Below are 26,153 nucleotides of genomic sequence, written 5' to 3'. Positions count from 1 at the left end.
AGGAGCCTTCTTGGGAATGAGGATCATTTAAGTTTGGGGTTCCTCTAGGATGTCCAAGTGGGGTTGTTAAGTCGATAGTGGACATACGGATCTAGGTTTCAGTAGAGCTCCTAACTAGAGATAGAGTTTGGAGGTAAGTCATCTCTGAGTAGTAATCTCACTGAAGAAAGGAAACTGGAGCTAATCCAGGGAGAATGGAGAGAAGGTAAAGAGAAAACTGGGGACAGAGCTCTCTGTTATCAAAGGCTGCCTGGAACGTATAGTGTGAAGGAGGGAAAATTTTTTGCACAAGTTCAGCACTGTCCACTGGAAATAATAATGCAAACCACACATTTAATTTGAACATTTCTAGTAGCCACATTTTTAAAAAGCACAAAGGAACAAATGAACTAATTTTTATAATGTATTTTATTTTAACCCACTGATCCAAAATATTATCACTAACATGTAATCCACATAAAGTTTTTCAAAACATTTTGTATTCTTTTTCTCATACCAAATCCTCAAGTCTAGGGTGTATTTTACATTTATAACGTACCTCAATTCGGACTAGCTACATTTTAAGTGTTCAGTAGCCACATGTGCCTAGTGATGGATATCTAGCTCTAGTTCATCTTGGCTGTCTCTCATCCTCAGTTTTGGTGGGAGAGCCATAAATACAATTTCTAGGTTTTTCTTGTGCTTTAACATAGCTTTCAACCAGGGGCAGTTTTGCAGTGTCTGGCAATGTCCAGAGACATTTCTGGTTGTCACTAATTGAGGAGGGAGGAGGAGGAAGTTCTACTGGCCCCCGGCGGGTACAGGGCGGGGATGCTGCTAAACTTCCTTCAGTGCACAGGACAGACTCCCACAGCAAAGCACGGTCAGTCTAAAAGCTCAGCAGTGCTGAGGTTGAGAAACCCTGCTTTGAAGTTATATTGTAACTAAATAGTTCTGATTGAATCCTTATGGAGACACACACACACACACATACACAGACAACTTAATTTTTGATTTCTAGGTTGGTTACAGATCAATAATAAAAATAATTATAGCTAATGTTTACATACTCCTTTAAAGTTTATAGCAGCACTTTCACATACATTATACTATTAATTGGCTGTACATTTTGTTTTCTTTCTACTCTACCAGAACTGTCTCCTTAATCATAAGCTTTGTATAATTATATTGACATTTATTAGCAGATATCTTATATTGCATTGTAATTTTAATTTGTCAAGATTTTTGGGGAAACTATTAAAACACCTTTATGAGCTAAATTTTATCTTATTGCTAGGTCATATTTCAACTCAAATCTTACATTTCTTTCTCTAGTGTGGGTATAACCCTCTAGAACTTGTGGGAGGGGTCTGGTGTTGATGTTTTCTTTTTTTTATGATTACCTGGGCCTATAGCCCCTTCACTTTCTTCCCTTTTTCCTCCCCATCCAGATCCCACATACCCCCCCTTCTGTCTAATAAGGGGAAGATAATCTTATTTATTCTCCTTCCTCCTCTGCTTAATGTCAGTCTCACCTTTATAACATTCCCTAAAATAACAAACATGTACATTGATTTCTAGTAAGATTTAGCAATCCTTATTAAGTCATAGGAGAGAATTTTGTCTACCGAGTATTAATGAAACCAGTAATGATAAAAAGAAATAAAAATCACCAAGGTACATTCCATTTGTTTGAATAGCACTAACCACTAAAGCATAGTCAGTGCTTAATAAAGAAAATTAATATTTTCAGAATTACAAAGGAAAATGCTAAAGCTATTGGTTATGAAAGAAACATTGTTTTCAATAAGATAAGCAGAAAGAAAATGGCCATGAATCGTGTGAATTTGTACTGAAAGGTCACCATCACTTGATAAGACTATAAATGCGTAAGGCTGAGACAATGAATTCTTAACTCTGGTGTGTAAAATAAGTAAGCATCTGCTGTCTTCTCTCAGGCAAAGGCCAAGAAACACAGATTTGGGAAAACTTAAAAAACTTCAGCTATTTAGAGAAAATGACATCAGTCCTTTCAATAAGCAAACAATTAGTTAACAAAATATGACTGCTATAGTGCTCACTTGATTCCTCAAGAGAGACTCTCATGTGTGTTCCAGATTGGTTTGGAGGACTTCATACAATACATCGCAGGAGGCGTAATTTACCAAGGCCAGGGGAGTAGCCTTGCATTTAGAAGTATGCCACAGAGAATACTTTTTTCAAATTTCACTATGATTTTTTTAACTTTTAAAAAGTGGCATTCTTTATTCTAGAGGTAAAAATAAAAAGGTCCTCCTGGAAAAAGATAGTTACTTGTTTTGTGATTCATTTAAAAAAAAAAAATCAACCATAGCTTTATTCAAGCTTGTAATTCATACTAGACCAAGAATTTCCCTATGCCAAATGCTATGAAGGTCCTCTCCACCCATACTATCATTATTATTATTATTTTTTTTAAACTTATTTATTTATTTTATTTTTGACTGCCTTGGGTCTTTGTTGCTGTGCGTGGGCTTTTCTCTAGTTGCGGCAAGCGGGGGCTACTCTTCGTTGCGGTGTGCGGGCTTCTCGTTGGGTGGCTTCTCTTGTTGCAGAGCGCAGGCTCTAGGCACACGGGCTTCAGTAGTTGTGGCTCGCGGGCTCTAGAGCGCAGGCTTAGTAGTTGTGGTGCAGGGGCATAGTTGCTCCGCGGCATGTGGCATCTTTCCGGACAAGGGCTTGAACCCGTGTCCCCTGCATTGGCAGGCGGATTCTCAACCACTGTGCCACCAGGGAAGCCCATACTGTCATTATTTATGTAACTTGTAGAGTCAAGAGAATCGGTTGGTACAGGGTGACAGCCTGTGATGGCTTAGTGTCTTAGGCCTATTTATTACCCATCAACTTTTTCCTATCTCTACACAGTGCCCATAATTTTATTAGGAAGCATCATTTAAATAACAACAATATGTATAGATAATAAAAGTCAGTTGATTGCAAAGAGTAATTGATTGCAAAATCTGGAATAGACCTTTTTATTCTCTTCCTGTGCCCTTCATAAATTAATAATTGTTTTATTAATGTATTTGGTGGGTTATTTTTAAATTGGTATCCTTCCCTTCTCCTCAGCTGAATGCAAAAATACCTCTTGATTATCCTTGCCTAAGCAACCTTATGGATTATGGGAAATACTTGGGAAGCATTTGTGTTCTGTTTTTCTCCCCTACAACCTAGTATTTCCCTGAATGTTCTGAGATGGAGAATAGTTGAGTGTTGGGAATAAGTATCTTAAAAGATAGTTTGAGCAGAGATTAATAGTTAAGGTCAGTCAACTCTATAACTGTTTATACTTAATTTTCAAAGCTTTTTAACAAAAGACCCAAGAGTATTTTTAGCTACTTGGGGGAAAGGACCAGTGATCTTCAAAATGGCAAACTCCCAGGTAATTAATTTGGTTGGAATCCAGAGATGGCTTCCTTATAGTTCAGTGTCAAAGAAAGAGGAAATAGATGCCTAGGAGAGGGAGCCGCAAGCCTGCAGGAACTGGGTTGAGGAAAACTTTTCTAGGAACCCTGGGAAGGAAGAAATCTTGAGCGTACTGGGAAGTTATGTGGCTTTCCAGTCCCAATTGATGAAGGAAGTTACAAGTAGAAGAGTCTTGCTTCTTTAGAGGGTTTAAAAATATATAATGCTTCAGCTTATCTTCTTGCCAATTTCAGGAACTTTACTAATTAGAAATTAGTTTTAAATTGCCTTCTTTTGAAATGTAAATATCTCTGAAAGGGCAATGGCATCTTCATTTACATCTTATTGGGATTAGTACATTCAGTTTACTGTCTCCTTGCTGGATCAGTCACCCTGAGGAAATGACTATCTTAGTTAATGAAAGACATGGAGAAATCATTTCAAAATGGAGAAGAGAGGCTTAAAGAGGAAACTGTAGTGGTAGATTGGCGATTGGTGGGGTGCTGAGAGGGGATGAAAAATAGTAGGGCAAAATAAAGTTAGTTGAGAGAGCACCAATGATAAGTGTTTGGAAATACCCTCCTTCCTTTTTTTTTTTTTCCTGGAACCCAGGTATAAAATGACTCAGGCTCAAGAAAGGACAGAGGCTATTATTCTAAAGTATGTAGGAAAGGATTACAGGAGCATGGTAGGATGATAGTTTGCAAAGAGGGTGGAGTTTCTCTATTATGCCACGATATGATTTTCATGCCTTTTAGGGGTTAAGGATACTTCCCAAAACTTCCCTTTTGTAATACAATTGAATTCTGTCCCTAACCACCCCAGAGGTAGTGTAGACTCCACAAGTTCAAGGACACAGTCTCCAATTAAACTGCATTCACTTCAGACATCAGCTACAAGTTTGGGGGCGCAGGCCACCTGCACTTCTGACCAACTGGCTACAAATTCCCCTTACCCCTTCAGGTTCGACAATTTGCTACCCTTAAAAAAATTACAGTTGTATTGTGAAGGATACAAATCGAGACCAGCCAAATGAACAGACACATAAGGCACAGTCCGAGAGGCGTCCAAACACAGAGCTTCTGAGCCCTCTCCTTATGGAGTCAGGACTCATCACCCTTTCCACACATCTGTGTGTTCACCAGCTAGGAAGCCTGTGCTGATTTGTCTCCTTAGCTGAAACTCAGGTGTGATCGCAAAGGCCCCGCCTTGAATAGCAAAGACATTCCAAGGGTTTAGACATTTCCAACCCAGGAATCTGGGACAAAGACCAGACAAATTCTTTACTATACAGCATCTTTTCTTTCCTATTTGTTTTTTGTGGTTTTTTTTAAGATACTTTTCTCTTTGGTATTTTTTTTTGGAACATCTTTACTGGAGTATAACTGCTTTACAATGTGTTAGTTTCTGCTGTATAACAACGTAAATCAGCTATACATATACATATATCCCCATATCTCTTTCTTCTTGCATCTTCCTCCCATCCTCCCTATCCTACCCCTCCAGGTGGTCACAAAGCACCAAGCTGATCTCCCTGTGCTATGCAGCTGCTTCCCACTAGCTATCTATTTTACATTTGGTAGTGTATATATGTCCATGCCACTCTCTCACTTCCTCCCAGCTTACCCTTCCCCCTCCCCGTGTCCTCAAGTCCATCCCCTACGTCTGCGTTTTTATTCCTGTCCTGCCCCTAGGTTCTTCAGAACCTTTTTTTTTTTTTTTTTGAGAGTCCATATATATGCATTAGCATACAGTATTTGTTTTTCTCCTTCTGACTTACTTCACTCTGTATGACAGACTCTAGGTCCATCCACCTCACTACAAATAACTCAATTTCGTTTCTTTTTATGGCTGAGTAATATTCCATTGTATATATGTGCCACATCTTTATCCATTCATCTGTTGATGGACACTTAGGTTGCTTCCGTGTCCTGGCTATTGTAAATAGAGCTGCAGTGAACATTGTGGTACATGACTCTTTTTGAATTTCGGTTTTCTCAGGGTATATGCCCAGTAGTGAGATTGCTGGGTCGTATGGTAGTTCTATTTTTAGTTTTTTAAGGAACTTCCATACTGTTCTCCATAGTGGCTGTATCAATTTACATTCCCACCAACAGTGCAGGAGGGTTCCCTTTTCTCCACACCCTCTCCAGCATTTATTGTTTGTAGATTTTTTGATGATGGCCATTCTGATTGGTGTGAGGTGATACCTCATTGTAGTTTTGATTTGCGTTTCTCTAATGATTAGTGATGTTGAGGATCCTTTCATGTGTTTGTTGGCAAATTGTATATCTTCTTTGGAGAAGTGTCTATTTAGGTCTTCTGCCCATTTTTGGATTGGGTTGTTTGTTTTTTTGATATTGAGCTGCATGAGCTGCTTGTATATTTTAGAGATTAATCCTTTGTCAGTTGCTTTGTTTGCAAGTATCTTCTCCCATTCTGAAGGTTATCTTTTCGTCTTGTTTTGGTTTCCTTTGCTGTGCAAAAGCTTTTAAGTTTCATTAGGTCCCATTTGTTTATTTTTGTTTTTATTTCCATTTCTCTAGGAGGTGGGTCAAAAAGGATCTTGCTGTGATTTATGTCACAGAGTGTTCTGCCTATGTTTTCCTCTAAGAGTTTTATAGTGTCCAGTCTTACATTTAGGTCTTTAATCCATTTTGAGTTTATTTTTGTGTATGGTGTTAGGGAGTATCCTAATTTCATTCTTTTACATGTAGCTGTCCAGTTTTCCCAGCACCACTTATTGAAGAGGCTGTCTTTTCTCCATTGTGTATTCTTGCTTCCTTTATCAAAGAAAAGGTGACCATATGTGCGTGGGTTTATCTCTGGGCTTCCTATCCTGTTCCACTGATCTATATTTCTGTTTTTGTGCCAGTACCATACTGTCTTGATTACTGTAGCTTTGTAGTATAGTCCGAAGTCAAGGAGCCTGATTCCTCCAGCTCCGTTTTTCTTCCTCAAGATTGCCTTGGCTATTCGGGATCTTTTGTGTTTCCATACAAATTGTGAAATTTTTTGTTCTAGTTCTGTGAAAAACGCCATTGGTAGTTTGAGAGGGATTGCGTTGAATCTGTAGATTGCTTTGGGTGGTATAGTCATTTTCACAATGTTGATTCTTCCAATCCAAGAACATGGTATATCTCTCCATCTGTTTGTATCATCTTTAATTCCTTTCATCAGTGTCTTATAGTTTTCTGCATACAGGTCTTTTTTCTCCTTAGGTAGGTTTCTTCCTAGGTATTTTATTCTTTTTGTTGCAGTGGTAAATGGGAGTTTTTCCTTAATTTTTTTTTTCAGATTTTTCATCATTAGTGTATAGGAATGCAAGAGATTTCTGTGCATTAATTTTGTATCCTGCTACTTTACCAAATTCATTAATTAGCTCTAGTAGTTTTCTGGTAACATCTTTAGGATTCTCTGTGTATAGTATCATGTCATCTGCAAACAGTGACAGTTTTACTTCTTCTTTTCTGATTTGGATTCCTTTTATTTCTTTTTCTTCTCTGATTACTGTGGCTAAAACTTCCAAAACTATGTTGAATAATAGTGGTGAGAGTGGGCAACCTTGTCTTGTTCCTGATCTTAGTGGAAATGGTTTCAGTTGTTCACCACTGAGGATGATGTTGGCTGTGCATTTGTCATATATGGCCTTTATTATGTTGAGGTAAGTTCCCTCTATGCTTGCTTTCTGGAGGGTTTTTATCATAAATGGTTGTTGAATTTTGTCAAAAGCTTTTTCTGCATCTATTGAGATTATCATATGGTTTTTATCCTTCAGTTTGTTAATATGGTGTATCACATTGATTGATTTGCATATATTGAAGAATCCTTGCATTCCTGGGATACACCATGATCAGGTGGGGTTTATGATCCTTTTAATGTGTTGTTAGATTCTGTTTGCTAATATTTTGTTGAGGATTTTTGCATCTGTGTTCATCAGTGACATTGGCCTGTAGTTTTCTTTTTTTGTGACATCTTTGTCTGGTTTTGGTATCAGGGTAATGGTGGCCTCGTAGAATGAGTTTGGGAGTGTTCCTCCCTCTGCTATATTTTGAAGAGTTTGAGAAGGATAGGCGTTAGCTCTTCTCTAAATGTTTGATACAATTCGCCTGTGAAGCCATCTGGTCCTGGGCTTTAGTTTGTTGGAAGATTTTTAATCACAGTTTCAATTTCAGTGCTTGTGATTGGTCTGTTTATATTTTCTATTTCTTCCTGGTTCAGTCTCGGAAGGTTGTGCTTTTCTAAGAATTTGTCCATTTCTTCCAGGTTGTCCATTTTATTGGCATGCAGTTGCTTGTAGTAATCTCTCATGAGCCTTTGTATTTGTGCAGTGTCAGTTGTTACTTCTCCTTTTTCACTTCTATTTCTGTTGATTTGAGTCTTCTCCCTTTTTTTCTTGATGAGTTTGGCTAAAGGTTTATCAATTTTGTTTATCTTCTCAAAAAACCAGCTTTTAGTTTTATTGATCTTTGCTATTGTTTCCTTCATTTCTTTTTCATTTATTTCTGATCTGATCTTTATGATTTCTTTCCTTCTGCTAACTTTGGGTTTTTGTTGTCCTTCTTTCTCTAATTGCTTTAGGTGTAAGGTTAGGTTGTTTATTTGAGATTTTTCTTGTTTCTTGAGGTAGGATTGTATTGCTATAAACTTGCCACTTAGAATTGCTTTTGCTGCATCCCATAGGTTTTGGGTTGTCGTGTTTTCATTTTCATTTTTTTCTAGGTATCTTTTGATTTCCTCTTTGATTTCTTCAGTGATCTCTTGGTTATTTAGTAGCATATTGTTTAACCTCCATGTGTTTGTATGTTTTACAGCTGTAATTGATATCTAGTCTAATAGCGCTGTGGTCGGAAAAGATACTTGATATGATTTCAATTTTCTTAAATTTACCAGGGCTTGATTTGTGACTGAAGATATGATCTATCCTGGAGAATGTTCCATGTGCACTTGAGAAGAAAGTGTATTCTGTTGTTTGTGGATGGAATGTCCTATAAGTATCGATTAAGTCCATCTTGTTTGTATCATTTAAAGCTTGTGTTTCCTTATTTATTTTCATTTTGGATGATCTGTCCATTGGTGAAAGTGGGGTGTTAAAGTCCCCTACTATGATTGTGTTACTGTCGATTTCCCCTTTTATGGCTGTTAGCATTTGCCTTACGTACTGAGGTGCTCCTATGTTGGATGCATAAATGTTTACAATTTTTATATCTTCTTCTCAGATTGAGCCCTTGATCATTATGTAGTGTCCTTCTTTGTCTCTTGTAGTAGACTTTATTTTAAAGTCTGTTTTGTCTGATATGAGAATTGCTACTCCAGCTTTCTTTTGATTTCCATTTGCATGGAATATCTTTTTCCATCCCCTCACTTTCAGTCTGTACGTGTCCCTATGTCTGAAGTGGGTCTCTTGTAGACAGCATGTATATGGGTCTTGTTTTTGTATCCATTCAGCAAGCCTGTGTCTTTTGGTTGGAGCATTTAATCCATTTACATTTAATGTAATTATCGATATGTATGTTCCTATTACCATTTTCTTAATTGTTTTGGGGTTTTTTTTGTGGGTATTTTCCTTCTCTTGTGTTTCCTGCCTAGAGAAGTTCCTTTAGCATTTGTTGTAAAGCTGGTTTGATGGTGCTGAATTCTCTTAGCTTTTGCTTCTCTGTAAAGGTTTTAATTTCTCCATCAAATCTGAATGAGATCCTTGATGGGTAGAGTAATCTTGGTTGTAGGTTTTTCCCTTTCATCACTTTAAATATGTCCTGCCACTCCCTTCTGGCTTGCAGAGTTTCTGCTGAAAGATCAGCTGTTAACCTTATGGGGATTCCCTTGTATGTTTTTTGTTGCTTTTCCCTTGCTGCTTTTAATATTTTTTCTTTGTATTTAAAATTTTTGATAGTTTGATTAATATGTGTCTTGGTGTGTTTTTCCTTCGATTTATCCTGTATGGGACTCTCTGCGCTTCCTGGACTTGATTGACTGTTTCCTTTCCCATATTAGGGAAGTTTTCGACTATAATCTCTTCAAATATTTTTCAGTCCCTTTCTTTTTCTCTTCTTCTTCTGGGACCCTTATAGTTCGAATGTTGGTGCGTTTAATGTTGTCCCAGAGGTCTCTGAGACTGTCCTCAATTCTTTTCATTCTTTTTTCTTTATTCTGGTCTGTGGTAGTTATTTCCACTATTTTATCTTCCAGCTCACTTACCCGTTCTTCTGCCTCAGTTATTCTGCTATTGATTCCTTCTAGAGAATTTTTAATTTCATTTATTGTGAGTTCATCATTGTTTGTTTGCTCTTTAGTTCTTCTAGGTCCTAGCTAAACGTTTCTTGTATTTTCTCCATTCTGTTTCCAATATTTTGGATCATTTTTACTATCATTACTCTGAATTGTTTTTCAGGTAGACTGCCTACTTCATCTTCAGTTGTTTGGTCTGGTGGGTTTTTACTTTGCTCCTTCATCTGCTGCGTATTTCTCTGTCTTCTCATTTTGCTTAACTTACTGTGTTTGGGGTCTCCTTTTCTCAGGCTGCAGGTTTGTAGTTCCCGTTGTTTTTGGTGTCTGCCACCAGTGGGTAAGGTTGGTTCAGTGGGTTGTGTAGGCTTTCTGGTGGAGGGGACTGGTGCCTGTGTTCTGGTGGATGAGGCTGGATCTTGTCTTTCTGGTGGGCAGGACCATGTCCGGTGGTGTGTTTTGGGGTGCCTGTAACCTTATTATGATTTTAGGCAGCCTTTCTGCTAATGGGTGGGGTTGTGTTCCTGTCTTGCTAGTTGTTTGACATGGGGTGTCCAGCAGTGGAGCTTGCTGGTTGTTGGGTGGAGCTAGGTCTTAGCGTTGAAATGGAGATCTCTGGGAGAGCTCTCGCCGATTGATATTACATAGGGCTGGGAGGTCTCTGGTGGTCCAGTGTCCTGAATTCGGCTCTCCCACCTCCAAGGCTCAGGCCTGACACCCAGCCGGAGCACCAAGACCCTGTCAGCCACACAGCCTGGTACGTGGGGACTTTCTTGCCTTTTGGGAAGTCTGAGGTCTTCTGCCAGCGTTCAGTAGGTGTTCTGTAGGAGTTGTTCCACATTTAGATATATTTTTGTTGTATTTGTGGGGAGGAAGGTGATCTCCATGTCTTACTCCTCTGCCATGTTGGAGGTCCTCCTTCTTTCCTATTTGTTGATTGATTCATCAGTCAGTCATACACTCACTCATTCAAGAAGTAGAATTCCAGAGATATAGCAGTAAACAAAACTGATATTGTTTTTGCTTTCATAGAAGACAGCCAGTAAACAAGTAATTGGGAATGTGTTGCCTTTAATGACAGGGTATGTTATGGAGGAAGCTAAGAGTATTGGAGATGATCTCTCTGAGAAAGTAATATTTACGTTGAGACCTGAATGCTGGTTAACCCTGGGAGAAGAGATGTTTCCTGGTAGAAGAAGCAGTATGTACAAAACAGTATGTACTCTGAGGTGAATGTGCTTGGCAAGTTGGAGGAACTGACAGAAGATATGTAAATCTAGAGCATGAATGCAAAGGGGATAGTGCTAGAGTCTGGAGATTAAGCAGTGCCAGATCCCGGAAGGCTTTAGAAAACCAGGTTGATATGTTTGGACTTTATTGGAAGGACAGTGTAGACATTGTAGAGTTTTAAGCAGTAAATTGATATCATCCTAGAATTTTAGAGAGTTCATTCTGACTCCCAAGTGGAAGGGGCAAGAATTGACACAAGGAGAACAATAAGGTTATTTCAGCAATGAAATATAAGATGAGGATGGCTTATATTAGGATGATGGCAATGGGAATGGATAGAAGTGAATTGACTAGAGATATGTTTAGGGAATAGAAATAGGACTAATTTCTGATGAGGTCCTCATCAGAAGTCTTGTCTGACAGAAGGAGTGAAGAATAATGGTAGTTTGTTGTTTTTAATTATTATTGCCAAGATTCATTAAGTATTTGTTATATGCCATGCATCATGCTAATGAATCTCATTTAATCCCCAACAATCCTATAAGGTAGATACTAATATTTCTATACCCATTTTACAGACAGAAAACAGGCTTACAGTGATTAAATGCATTGTCCAGGGTTATACAATTGCTAATTAGCAACCTCCAGGTCAACTTGAGCAACTGGCTGCTGTTTCTCTAACACAGGAGACCGTGAGCCAGGACAATTCTGTAGAGAAGAATGATGATTTCGTTTTGGGTTATGTTAAATTTGAGAGAGCTGTGAGAAAGCCAAGTGGAGTTTCAAGTAGACAGTGGCATCTGGTATAAATGCCCTCCTTTGTGTTGAATGAAGCAGAAGCCTGATGTAGCCAATCATGGCAAGCAGAATAGGTACATGGAATTTTTAGGGGATTCATCAGGAACATTATTAGACTAAGTATAGTGCCTTATAGTTCCATTAGATGTATTGAATGAGATTGGATTTCCAAAGTGAGAATAAGACTAAGACTTTGAATTCATATTATTTCCTTTTATTCAAAAACCACTAATGGTATTAATTAAAGCAAAACCTTTAACTTAAAACTGGGTAATTAGTTATGATTTCAGAAATGTAAGTAGAACCGTAATTCATGAAATTGATATGTATTCCTCCCATTCGCTGAGATTTAACTACCAACCTTCTGCCATCCTTCTTTCCTCATCCTCTCTTCCAACTTTATGTATGTGTATGGGTCAATTCTTGCCCCAAATCTTATGTGGTTTTGTAATGAACGTCACGTAGCAGTTTATAATTAAATAGCTGAGGTGAAATGTTCTGTTGTTTTGCTTCTGACTCGATCTTAATTTTTCAATTTCTGAGTAAAAGCGCTGCAGATTTAAAGCCTTGTAAACTCTCTTTTATTTAGAAATTGCTACTCGCAAGTGTAGGAAAACTGTAAAGTTTGCAAAATGTTTTACTTGGTGTTCCAAATATCATCTGTCAGAGTATGAACATGTGCTAGCTACAGCAATATGTTAAATAAGGCAAAGAAGAAATTTTCTTTGCATCACTTTCCAAACTCTGCAGACTGTAAGATTAGATCTTCTCGAATGAAGTAAAGAGGGTAAAGAAGCAATTAGGATAAATTCAATCAGTGTAAAGTTATTCTGGTTAACTGTTGCCTAGAGCTCTCTTTTAGAAGGATCTCTCCACTTCAGTGCTGGTCACGAACAGTAAAAACAGAGAGAACTTTGTTGTCTTGCTGCAGCCCTTATGGTAGTGTTGGGTGCAAAATAGGAGTTCAGTGAATACTTGTTGAATAAATGACCATACAACAAGAACAACTCTTTCTCCTCCATTTATTAACATACTAGTATGTTCCAGGCATTGGGTTAAAGATTTTATGCATATTATCTCATTTAATTCTTATCCCTATTTTATTTATAAAGGTGATGTGGAAACTGAGGCTTGTTGGGGTGAAATCACCTGCATCTTGTTAAGATCTGGTAGTAGTAGAGCCAGGACTGAAACCTGGGTCTATTGGACTCCAAGATCCATCCCCTCCTAGTTCAAAAGCTTAAGACAGGAGGTGTTTCTCCCTACTTGTGCTGTTACTTGGGTCTACATTTTTATTTTTTTATTTTTTAGAATTTATTTAATTTTTTGGGCTGCATTGGGTCTTCGTTGCCGCACGCGGGCTTTCTCTAGTTGTGATGAGCGGGGGCTACTCTTCGTCGCGTTGTGCGTGCTTCTCATTGCGGTGGCTTCTCTTGTGGAGCACGGGCTCTAGGCGCGCAGGCTGCAGTAGTTGTGCCGTGTGGACTCAGTAGTTGTGGCTTGCGAGCTCTAGAGTGCAGGCTCAGTAGTTGTGGTGCACGGGCTTAGTTGCTCCGCGGCATGTGGGATCTTCCCCGACCAGGGCTCAAACCCGTGTCCCCTGCATTGGCAGGCAGATTCTTAACCACTGCGCCACCAGGGAAGCCCCTACATTTTAAAAATTCAGTATATTTTCAAATATAGTGAGGTAGCAGCATTTTTAAAAATTCATTTTTATTAATGAATTCTAATAGGTTTTCCATTTCTCTAGTCTTTATATGGGTGCTTGAACTGCATTAGTGTATCCAACTACAAATGTGACCAAAATGTAAACTTATTTTAATATTTTCTACTTTGATATTATAAGAAGGAGATACAGAAGACTTTGCATTATTTCATATATATTAGGAAGCCCAACCATTAGGCAGTGTATTTTTTTTTTTACATCTTTATTGGAGTATAATTGCTTTACAATGGTGTGTTAGTTTCTGCTGTATAACAAAGTGAATCAGCTAGACATATATCCCCATATCTCTTCCCTCTTGTGTCTCCCTCCCATCCTCCCTATCCCAGCCCTCTAGGTGGTCACAAACCACCGAGCTGTTCTCCCTGTGTTATGTGGCTGCTTCCCACTAGCTATCTATTTTACATTTGGTAGAGTATATACGTCCATGCCACTCTCTCACTTCGTCCCAGCTTACCGTTCCCCCTCCCCGTGTCCTCAAGTCCATTCTCTACATCTGCGTCTTTATACCTGTCCTGCCCCTAGGTTCTTCAGAACCCTTTTTTTTTTTTTAGATTCCATATATATGTGTTAGCATACGGTATTTGTTTTTCTCTTTCTGCCTTACTTCACTCTGTATGATAGTTTCTAGGTCCATCCACGTCACTACAAATAACTCAATTTTGTTTCTTTTTATGGCTGAGTAATATTCCATTGTATATATGTGCCACATCTTCTTTATCCATTCATCAGTCGATGGACACTTAGGTTGCTTCCATGTCCTGGCTATTGTAAACAGAGCTGCAGTGAACACTGTGGTACATGACTCTTTTTGAATTACGGTTTTCTCAGGGTATATGCCCAGTAGTGGGATTGCTGGGTCGTATGGTAGTTCTATTTTTAGTTTTTTAAGGAACCTCCATACTCTTCTCCATAGTGGCTGTATCAATTTACATTCCCACCAAAGTGCAGGAGGATTCCCTTTTCTCCACACCCTATCCAGCATTTATTGTTTGTAGATTTTTTTGGTGATGGCCATTCTGACTGATGTGAGGTGATACCTTGTTGCATTTTTGATTTGCCTTTGTCTAATGATTAGTGATGTTGAGCATCCTTTCATGTGTTTGTAGGCAGTGTATTTCTCAACCACCTTGATTTCTTATGTCTGATTAATCTGGAAAAGGTAGCAGGTTGAAGGTGGTCTCTGTGTGGTTACCCATATCTGTTATTATTGTGTTTGTTCAGATGGACTTTTATTCTCTAGTAATTTGTTGTCATTTGCTCCTCCCGCATGCCCAACCCAGATACCAAAAATCTAATTTCCTAATGACATCATTATCTCTGTAGCAGCTGGTTTTGATAAAGGATTCTAAGTCCAGTGAGGTCAGAAGCAGCAGCAAAGGAATTTAGAAGAAACAAACCTTGTGTATGTTCTTGTCATTTTTAAAACGTGTGAGATGTGGAAGTGATTTTTAAACAGTAGTATGATGTAATTTAGAATATTTATATATATAACATTCAGAAATACTCTGTGTATTTTCTGAGTCTAAAGTACTATATGTATCAGTATTGGTGTTTTAGAAAGTTCTGGGTGGCGAATGTGGAGAGCACTGCTGAACACGGCGCACTGACAGTTCCTCCCTGCGAGGATCTCGCCACCTCCTTCTTCCCACTTACCTGTCGTTGTTCTTGGTCTGTCTTCACCTCTGTTCTCCATCTGCCTCATCTCTTCTGTTGAGCTCTTCCCAATCTTGGAACTGCACTGAGAAACTGATGGGAAATAGTTTATATGTTCATGGCCCTTGGGGTGGTGGTTGGAATTCTGAGATTATGTGGACATACCTCGTTTTCTGAAAGACATGGTGTGTTACACAAGTTAAAAAGCTTTTTCAGGTCATTGAACAAAAAATGTTCAATCTGTCTCTGGTGCCTCCTTGAAGAATTCAAGAAAACTCACTAATGAACAGATATTTAATGCCAATTTAAAATGCTACCATTTAAGAGGGATTTTCAACTATCTGAAAAATGTTGGAACAACTTGTGGCATTGTTTGGTTTGGTGAATCCTATAATGAATCCTGTAATATAAGAAGATGGCATTGCATGCACCCATTCTAAGTGAGATTAAATTATAATGGAAATATTTCCATCCTTCCCTCCTACCCAAAGCCTGTTTTCTTCCTTTTCCAAGTCTCTGAAAGCTTTCCGCCTGCTGTTTGGCTGTTGCTGCCACCTAATGTCTCAAAATAAAATTGCAATGAGTTTGACTTTTCCATAAGATTCACACTATTGTGCAATTTATGGAAATAACTGTTTGAGAGCAACAGTTGTTTTTCTTTAACTCTTAAATAATAGCACCCTGAAGTGATTACTTATTGTGAAGACAATATGGGTAGCATATATTCCACTAGCAAAATGTGCAACTAATGAAGCAGGAAAGGATTTAAGAGCCCTAGTCCCTAGTAAAGGACAACTTGCCAGTGTGACCTTGACGTGTACTTCCCTTCATAAAATCAGGCTCAGTGGGGCTTCCCTGGTGGCGCAGTGGTTGAGAGTCTGCCTGCCGGTGCGGGGGACACGGGTTTGAGCCCTGGTCTGGGAGGATCCCACATGCTGCGGTGCAACTAGGCCTGTGAGCCACAACTACTGAGCCTGTGCGTCTGGAGCCTATGCTCCACAACAAGGAAGGCCTCAATAGTGAGAGGCCCGCGCACCGTGATGAAGAGTGGCCCCCGCTTGCCGCAACTAGAGAAAAGCCCTCGCACAGAAACAAAGACCCAACACAGCCAAAAATAAATAAATAAATAAATAAATAAAATAAAATCAGGCTCAGTGCTCTGAAAGATCTGTTCCAGCTTTAACACCTTTTTCTTTTCTGTGTGTATTTTTGGTTATAAAAGTATAACCTTTATACGTGATGCTGTTTATTTCTTTGAGTTAACGTTCTCAGTGTTGACTGTGTTTTCTTTTAGAGTTGTGTTAAATAGATGATCACGTTTTCACTGTATGAGTAGATAGCTTTGATGGCTTTCCTTTGCTCAATTAGCAGAGACAGATCTGAAGATTTTCTGTTGTAAATACAGCCTTACCCAGAGTAACACTTCCTTGCTTGCTTAGTTATGTGTGGGCTTCCTTAGCTCGACTTTGGCCTTGTAACAGAAGTTGCAAAGATTGCAAAGTTAACTGTGCTGCTTACAAAGTTCCTGGATTTTTTTCTTTAATCCATGTCTGGACTTTAAATATTTATAATTACACTATTCAATTTTCTTTAGAATTTTGAAATAGAGCATTAGTATTTCAATGGGCTAGAAAGAGATCTGAAGATAGAAAGTTTTCTAGATACAGGAGAGTGAAAAGAGATGGAGTTTGCTGTATGTGACAGCATTTTCTTTATTTTATTTTTTAAAAAATATTTATTTGTTTATTTGGCTGCGCTGAGTCTTAGTCGTGGCACGCGGGATCTTTTAGTTGTGGCATGTGGGATCTAGTTCCCTGACCAGGGATCGAACCCGGGCGCCCTGCATTGGGAGTGCAGAGTCTTAACCACTGGACCACCAGAGAAGTCCCCAACAGCATTTTCTTGAAATCGTGAAGAATGTTACAATTTGGCAAAAACCTTTCCTTGAGGATTCTGTAATCTTAAACTGACTTTGTAAAGAATATTTTGTTTATGCATAGTGTTTTAACAGATATTTTGGTTGTTGCTGTTTCTCTTAGTAACATTATAATAAGACATTCATCATTTATAACTCTGTAGATGGTTAAGACAAAGTTGAATGAACATAAACCCTCACCTTCAACTAGTTTTGGCTTAATTGTTAACAGATCTTTTATAGAATTGATTCCTAGACCTCTGGTGGGTGGAGAACCTTTTGAATAAAATAAAAATAAAAATGGATTTGAACCTGCTATTATTTTTTTGTTTAGATACCATCCCTATTCAGATGGGCAAGAATCTGAGTTAAATACAGTTTGCTTTGCTACTGTCCTTTGCCTACAGACTTTTCAGACAGGTTTCAGTGATCTTGTTCGAGCCATCCTGACCAAATTGTACCAGTAAAATCTTGAGACTCACAGCCTGAAGTGACTGGCTTACTGCTAAATATAGAACCCTTATTGAGTTCCTTTGAACTGCTAATTTTGTTAGTCTATTGAAAAAGTTACTATTACTACTATCAGGTTTATCAGGCACAATTCCTTATAAGCTTGAGCAGAACTATCAGAATTTCATTATCTTTTTGCTACTGAAAGCTTTCTTTTCTAATACTCTACTGTTTTATTAAACATTGCTATCAGATTTCTGTTTATTATCCAATTATTACTCACAGTTTTTCCTGAACTAAATACTGAATGAAGGCATAGGATGGCTTTAAAGTAGTGGTTAAGAGCCTAGCCTCTGAAGTCAAATTTCCTGAGTTTGAATCCTAGCCTTACTTTGCTCTATGACCTTGCGCAAGTTATTTAACTGCTGTGAACTTCAAGCCTTCCCGCATATCCCAGATGAGGTCTGGGACCGGCTCCCATAGCACTCTGTACTTTGCAATGAAATAATTGTTTTATTCCTTTTTGTTTAGTGCCTCTCTCTTCCTACTGGATAGTTTGCTCCATGATGCCAGAAACTGCCTTTTTCTTTATGGTTTTTCTAGTTCCTGACACGTCTTGCACATAGATGAATGGTAAATTTTGTTGAATGATTAAATGAGCTCTCATTTAAGAGGTGAAGAAACTGAGATGTGTATCATGCGTGACTTACCCCAATTCACACATTTTCTGAAACAGTTATAAGTAGAACTCAGGTTTCCGGTCTCCTACATAATAGTACTTTCCGCTCTTTCTACTACACTATGGAAGTTGAAGATCTAGAGAGGGGTTAAGCAATATCTACAAATAATTGTATTACAGAGGCAGAATACACACATACTTCAAGGGGCTAGGGAAATTGAGAGGCAAATAAAAAGTCCTTTTGCCAGGAGTTGGGTATAGAAAGGCTTAATGAAGGAGGAAACATTTGAACTGTCCCTACAGGTAGATTTTGGAGAGACAGGTCACTCTAGACATAAACAGCATTTTATGTAATTGTATGTATCATCTTAGTTGATATCTTTAATCTCTTTTTTTTCAATAAATCTCTAAAATGTATATGTTAGCCAGCTGATGATCTTGTCTTATTTCAGTGAACAATGTGGGAATGTCATATGGGTATCCGGAATACTTTTTGGATGTTCCTGACTTGGACAGTGTAAGTCGTTCTTTATCGATTATGGTCACAAAAAGAATGCACGTAGGTATGTGTAAGACAATATGGTATAACGTTCAGGCTCTGAGCACTAGAGTCCAACTAACGACCGAGGTTCACACCCTGGTCCTTCTACTCTACCTGAGTTCCCCGGGGAATGACCCAACCATACTTAGTCTCCGTTCTCCTGTCTGTAAAATAGGCAGCTTTACAGAGATGTTAGAAGGATTGAATGAGAAAATATTTGTCACCTCATTTGTACAGAACCAGGTTCAATAATAGCTCCAGTTTTTTATTATCATTTTTATTATATCAAAACAGCTCTGTTTAAGTATCAGGATTCTAAACATCAATTTAAAAACCATAAATGTGTTAATATCAATATAAAGCAATATGGTTGATTCAGATAAACTAGCTCTACCAAAATGAAAGGTATATCCTTGATGCATGTATAATTCTTTAATAAAAACTAGAAAAGCATATCATTGAAGGAATATGTAAATTAAAAAAAATTGTTGAAAACCTTAGATTCAATAATTTCTCCTTTCCATGTTAGCAGAGAGGAAACTGCGTATTTATTTTAGGTTTAGTATGTCTTTTTGCTTGCACATTTCACTTGTACATATACCTTGAATTTTGTATATTAGTATGAATTGCTGCATTTGGTAGAAAAGTACTGTAACACAGAGTAAAATAAAATCTGCCTCTTTGCCCCAACTCCTCTCATTTTCCAAGTTCTTTACTGTATCTGGGGAAACTTTCAGTGCACCTCTGGATCACTTGCATGTGTATCTAATATGGTTACTTCCATGATCAAATCTATATAAAATTATCAATATTTCTTTTGCAGACCATCAAGAAACTGATAAATGTTAATGTTCTTTCTGTTTGCAAGGTAAGCAGCTTCTTTATAAATATGCCATCTTCTTTTGTTTTTTTTTCTATTTAAAAACACTGAATCAGTTTGTTCACTTCAGTCAGCTCTTGTTTTGATGTAAGTACATATTCCAGATGAAAGCAATCTATTTCCTCGTGTCTTCAGGAAATAGAACTAAATACCGAACAGGTGTCTGTATAGTTTTACTTTTTAACAACTGAACATTTATTAAATGCCTCCTATATGCAAGCACTGTAGTAGGCCCTGGGACTGTACAAACTAACTTAGGCTGAAGATTGATTTTTTTTTTACAAAGTTTTCATCTGTATATAATTCATCACTGATAAATTGTTTCCATTCCATATCCCCTGTGGTCTACGTAAGGTGAGGAGCTAAATGTTGTGGGAAAGCACTGTATGGGCAGTGTGGGACCATAGAGTAATGACAGTGATTTTTATTAGCCACACATGGAAACTACTCTCACTTCTAGTTGCTAGGTGTCCATTATAGCCATGTCACTCGTATATGCCAACAAAAGACACCACAGCTAATATATGATAAAAGGACTAATAGCTAGGAAGTATGAGCATCTGAACACCATTTCCCCTTCTTTTTTTTTTTTTTTTTTTTTTTTTTGGCCACACTGTGCGACATGCAGGATCTTAGTTCCCTGACCAGGGATCAAACCCCTGCAGTGGAAGTACGGCGTCCTAACCACTGGACTGCCAGGGAATTCCCATTTCCCCTTCTATTTTAACAGTAACTACAATGAGATATCGTACCTTGATTATACATACCAGACCAGAAGAAAATATTGTCTGAGGCAGAATTTCCATACGTAATGTGGGGTAGTTTAAATTTGAACATACTGATGGAAAAGCCTAATTATTTTCATTAACTCTTATATACTAATTTAAGAAAACCAAAAAAACATTTAGCTCAAAACTATTTGAAGTGACCAGATAAATATAAATAAGAACGTAATTATTAATTTTTACTTTATGGCATAGTCTTGATCCTTTTTTCTATTGTGATATTTAAAAGAAAAGTTCTCCTTGGGTCTTCATTTCCTGAGAAATCATAACCCTTACATGGTTGATTTCAAGTTCAAGGACCCTAAAATCTTATGCCTTGATCAGCTTTTCGTATATGGTTGTGCTTCTCCCTGTGTAACATATATGTTGCTTTTAAAGTATGTAGTTAATTCAGCCTTTATAACTTCAGCCTTTAGCAATATGGTTGATTCAGGTAAACCAGCTCTACCGAAAAGAAAGCTACATTGTTGATGCATGCACACTGTGTAACATTTGGTAGCTTGCTACCTAAAGGCACCTCTAATGAATCATATTGTAATATGACAAATAATTTTATAAAACAAATAATCGCTGTATCTCTTTCGTTGTTGTTATTAACCAAGATTTTTTCTCAAGTAAGATTCAGTGTGAGGCAAACTATCAATACAAACAAGTGCATCTGTGAGTAGCTTTGGATCAAGACCCACATGCAGAAAATTAATGCTTTTAAAAATGTGGTTAAGGGGACTTCCCTGGTGGTGCAGTGGTTAAGAATCTGCCTGCCAATGCAGGGGACACAGTTCGAGCCCTGGTCCGGGAAGATCCCACATGCCGCGGAGCAACTAAGCCCGTGAGCCACAACTACTGAGCCTGCACTCTAGAGCCCGCGAGCCACAACTACTGAGCCTGCGTGCCACAACTACTGAAGCCCACGCTCCTAGAGCCCGTGCTCTGCAACAAGAGAAGCCACCGCAACGAGAAGCCTGCACACCGCAACGAAGAGTAGCCCCTGCTCGCCGCAACTAGAGAAAGCCTGTGTCCAGCAACAAAAACCCAATGCAGCCAAAATATAAAGAAATTTAAAAAACAAACAAACAAACAAAAAACGTGGTTAATTTGCATGTATCTGTATAGTTTTAAAGGTATTTCCCTTGGCATACTATGTAATCATTCTTCAGTAATCTGTATGAGGTTTCAAGTTAATTAAATAACTCTATCGTTTACTAGTTATGTGGCCTTGAGTGAATTACTTACCCTCTGTGCTTCAGTTTTTCGTCTATAAATTGAGGATGATAATTCTCTTTACCTCACAGAGTTGTTTTGGGAATTAAAGAAGGTAATATGTGTAAACCTCTTTAGAAAAGTGCCCAGATCATACTAAAGCCTCTAAAAAATATTTCTATTACTTTGTTAAACTCAGAGGTGATAAAGATTTTTAGTAAACATGTGCAACTGTTACTTTTTTAGCAAACAAATTATTATTATTATTATTTTTGGCTGCATCGGGTCTTCGTTTTGGCATGTGGGATCTTTTTGTAGTGGCACGTGGGCTCTGTTGCAGTGCGCAGGCTTCTCTCTAGCTGTGGCTCACAGGTTCCAGAACGTGTGGGTTCTGTAGTCTGCAGCCTGCCAGCTCTCTCGTTGTGGCACGCGAGCTGAGTTGTCCCGCGGCAGGTGGGATCTTAGTTCCCAGACCAGAGATGGAACCCGCATCCGCTGCATTGGAAGGCAGATTCTTTACCACTGGACCACCAGGGAAGTCCCATAGCAAGCAAATTTTTTGATCAAAATTAATATCACTTCTAGTCTATAGTTTGTTTTATGGTTTTGCATTTTGAAATGACTGATTTGTACTATTGTTTTGATAATCTTTTCTAATACGTTTGTCCAAATGCTTAAAAATAATGAGAGTTAAAAAATAATGAGCGTTTTATTATGTACATGTGTTTCATAATATATTGTAATGAGTTAATCATGAAAAATATTTTCCAGTGTTTAAATTGTATTTTATAGAATTGTGGGGTTTTAAAAAATATCTTTATTGGAGTATAATTGCTTTACAATGTTGTGTTAATTTCTGCTGTACAACAAAGTGAATCAGCTATATGTATACATATATCCCCATATCCCCTCCCTCTTGAGCCTCCCTCCCACCCTCCCTATGCCACCCCTCTAGGTGCTCACAAAGCACCAAGCTGATCTCGCTGTGCTATGCAGCGGCTTCCCACTAGCCATCCATTTTACATTTGGTTGTGTATATATATCAGTGCTACTCTCTCACTTTGTGCCAGCTTCCCGTTCCCCTGCCGTGTCCTCAAGTCTGTTCTCTACATCTGTGTCTTTATTCCTGCCCTGCCACTAGGTTCATCAGTACCGTTTTTTTAGATTCCATATATGTGCGTTAGCATCTGGTATTTGTTTTTCTCTTTCTGAACTTACTTCACTCTGTATGACAGATTCTAGGTGCATCCTATAGCATTGTTAATGCTAGCTCCAAATTAGTCTCCTGATCATTTTAATTCCTCTATCAGATAAACTGTGCAGCGTTTTTACTCTAGATAACGTTAGCATCTTCACCTGAGATCTCCTGCTTGTCAGTACTTCTGTGTTTGTATACCCTTACACTCTAAAACCCTGGCTTCCTCTGTCTCCCAAAACATGCATGTTGGGCTGGCAGTCTACAGAGTAGTAGTGATAAAAGGCCAAGGTCCTGACCTTGATCTGTGAGAACCAGTCAGCTTGCTGTGCTCTGCAGTCACACACCGCATCCTTCCAGCAGCCTCTGAGCACAGATCAGCGTGTGCTGGTGGTGGTCACCTCATGGCCCTGCTTAACGATGAGTAGTACAGTGGCGGGAGATGTGGATGAAGCACCACCAGTCCCACAGCACTGGAGAGGATCTTTCCGTTTTCTTTAAAATAATGATGGAATAATAATGAGGCACCAGTCCTAGTATCTTGACAAATTATAAAATGCTTCTCCCACCTCTTTATTCTTCCTCTTCCACTTTCTTTTTTCCCATGGGCATGGATACTTTTTCCCACGAAATGAGTTAGAGACAAATGCCAGTTTATTAAACATCATGCCCTATCATATTGTGATGGGAAGTATCACCAGCAGAAGAGCTGGATATACGCTTAAAATTTTTATATGTGAACCTCTTTTTGCAAGTCACATCCCATTTACAAAGCACTAAGGGAGTTTGCTATTTAAAACACTTTTTCGTTAAGCCAAACAATCATCCTTTAATTTATCTTTCATGTAAATATGCATTTTCCTGTCCCTTTGTGATAGGTACTTTTAGTGGAAAAACAATTCAAAATTCTTGATTTATTCATCATGGAATTAGTAACATCTGGAGGACAGCCAGTTAGTCTTCACTGTACTATAGGCAGGATCCGGGTCATTATCATCTCTGTCACACAGTGGACTAGTGCCCGTTCAGGTGTGGATATGGTTTGATCAAACAGCAGGAGGTGAGTGGTGTGCAGTGGCCAGAAAAGTAAATTAGGACATGATTGTGCAGGTCCTTGAGTGCTGTGCTCAAGAGGGCAGAGAGCCTTAAAGTAGAAACAAGGTGTGATCTGATGTACATTTTAGAAAGACAGTTCTAGTGGCAGAGTGGCCCGGCAATGTGTATTTTATGGTACGTGTGTTGATCTTGTACTGAGAAGGGACATTCACCTTGATGGAGTTCTGTGTCTGTCGCTCCCAGGTTTAGTGTTCTTTCGTGCTGCTGTGATTTGCCCTATAGTATATTTTGATGAATTGTGCCTATTGTCCTTTAGTTGACTGTGTTATGTTGCAGGGTCAGGGCTACATTTTCAGTATCAGTGGCTGTTTGGAGCCCTGGGGTAACTTAAAAGAAGATGAAAATTAGTCTGGCTCTAGAATCTTACAAGGTTTTCTGGTGGCTGGATATGTGGGGAACCAGGGCATGGATGTCTGCAGCCTAATGCCTTAATAAATGTATCGAAAAAGGCTTATATGAGAAAGAGAACAACCTCTTCTCACTATCAATATTGGTCCAAGTTTTATCTCCTCACCAAACCACATGATAGGGGCTGACCATCTGAGGAGTGTGCCAGGAAAGATTGGAAGAGTCAGCTTGCCCTTGTGACCTTGGGTTTGTGCCCCTAATTTGGAGATATTTCCTGGGTAGGGCCCAGCATCTAGTTGGAAGCCTGTGCTGCCTCATGAGTATTGAATGACCTGGCTTGACCTTCCTTCAGGTCCAGGATTAGTGCTTGGTCCATGTGTTCCCATCCTGTATCAATAGGTCAGATGATAAAAATCGTATCAGTCCCCCATTCCAGTAGAGGAATAATAGAAGTGAAATATCCTGACCGAGGGAATTACAGGTCATCAGCAGATGAAGTGGCGATGAGTGGTCCCCAGAATATTGAGGAAGAAATATTAACAAGAATAGTTGTGATTGTAGACCCCTGATGTTCAATTAAAGAGTCCAGATTAGCTCTCCCAGGCCTTTCTCTCTCCAGTTCCATCTGATTATTTCACTTTTCATCTTATCCAATAATTTAGGATTATTCCTTTCTTCTCTCTCAGTGACTTGCTTAACTGGGCTTTCCCTTTACCAGGTTAGTTGAGGTAACCCAAGGGGTATTTAGAAGCCTTGTTGCTTGCTTTACAGTTTTGCTTTAAATACCTTCAGGGTTAAATTTAGTCTTGTTCTTATTCTCTGCAGAGCAGGAACGTGCCAAGGTGAGGAGAGCAGTGGTGTGGGAATTGTACATAGGTGACTGATATGGCAGGTAGATCAGCCTTCAACTGGAAGAAAGGTCCTCCTAGCCAGGGCTTTTTTCCTTGTGATTTCAGATGTTCTGTGACTAAAATCTAAGGTAAGGCTTATTTCTCCTCAGGAACAATGACCTTCAGACCAGAAATGATGGAGTTTAGAGATAATTAAACCTCCAGTTATTGAACTACACCCTTCTACAATAGTTCCAGTTTTATGCCTGGAAGGGGTTTCCATCTCAGAATACGGAGAGTTTGCAAATGAAATTGTTGTATTGCTATGGGTTATTATTAGAGAAATCATGGAAAATGGGGAACGTGCCACAACTCCAGAGACAGGTATATACAAGTCCACTTTGAAACAGGTAGCACACTGAGCACCAATCCAAAGACAAGTTCTGAAGCAGATCTTCTTTGCATTGTTTGTTACTGTTTTGAGATCACTTGTTTTAACATCTGCCACGTTCAGTGTTGCCTTCCTTCTCTAGGCCTGACTTTCTTTGATTCCTTTAATGACAGTTTTAGGACCTCAAGACACCATAGACTCTTCACTCCTTTTCAAATGAACATGGCCCAAACCATATTATCTGCACTTCCCACAGTTTACCTAATAAGCCTTCTGAAGGTACTGGGCCCTGAAGCTGCAACTGGGCTTGGTGAATACAGTGGACGATAGGGAGTGGCCCTGCCTACACCTGGATCCCTTAGGAGATTTCCAGACTATCATTCTGACAAATAGAGGGGATGTCCCAACCTTCTTTATTACCTTTCTTAGAGCAGAGAAGGAGGTGGGTGGAGGTGTGACCCAAGGAAAAATTTATTAACAATTTCCACTTACAGTGAAGTACCACTGAGTTTTGTTTGTTTTAATTGGGAATGGGGAGGAGGAGTATATTAAGCAGGGGATCAGAATTTAGTTCTTCCTTCGTCTGATAATCAGCCAAAGTGGAAACTTGAAACCATGTCTTATTAGGAGTGGTTGAAAGAACTAGAGATGTTTAGCATGGAGAAGGGACGCGTGACATCACACACAGGCACATGCGCGCACACACACATCTAATCAAGGCCAGTTAGTTCAACCTCCTAAGTATTTTGCAGATCAACTCACTTTTTA

General features: G+C 38.8%; 1 protein-coding gene across 1 annotated transcript in view; it reads left to right on the top strand.

Annotated features, from left to right (window-relative positions):
- HSD17B12 (hydroxysteroid 17-beta dehydrogenase 12) overlaps nt 1–26,153 on the top strand; it is a 177,529-nt gene that overhangs the window by 114,181 nt on the left and 37,195 nt on the right. The window contains exons 5-6 of the mRNA XM_082343843.1: nt 18,552–18,616; nt 19,464–19,508. Of these exons, the coding sequence (XP_082199969.1) occupies nt 18,552–18,616; nt 19,464–19,508 (110 nt within the window). The remainder of the gene's footprint in view (nt 1–18,551; nt 18,617–19,463; nt 19,509–26,153) is intronic.

The sequence above is a fragment of the Balaenoptera borealis genome, assembly GCF_965194805.1.
Source record: "Balaenoptera borealis genome assembly, chromosome: 11".
Classification (NCBI taxonomy): Eukaryota; Metazoa; Chordata; class Mammalia; order Artiodactyla; family Balaenopteridae; genus Balaenoptera; species Balaenoptera borealis.
The sequence above is the reverse complement of the archived record's forward strand: the minus strand, read 5'-3'. Positions and strand labels throughout refer to the sequence as shown.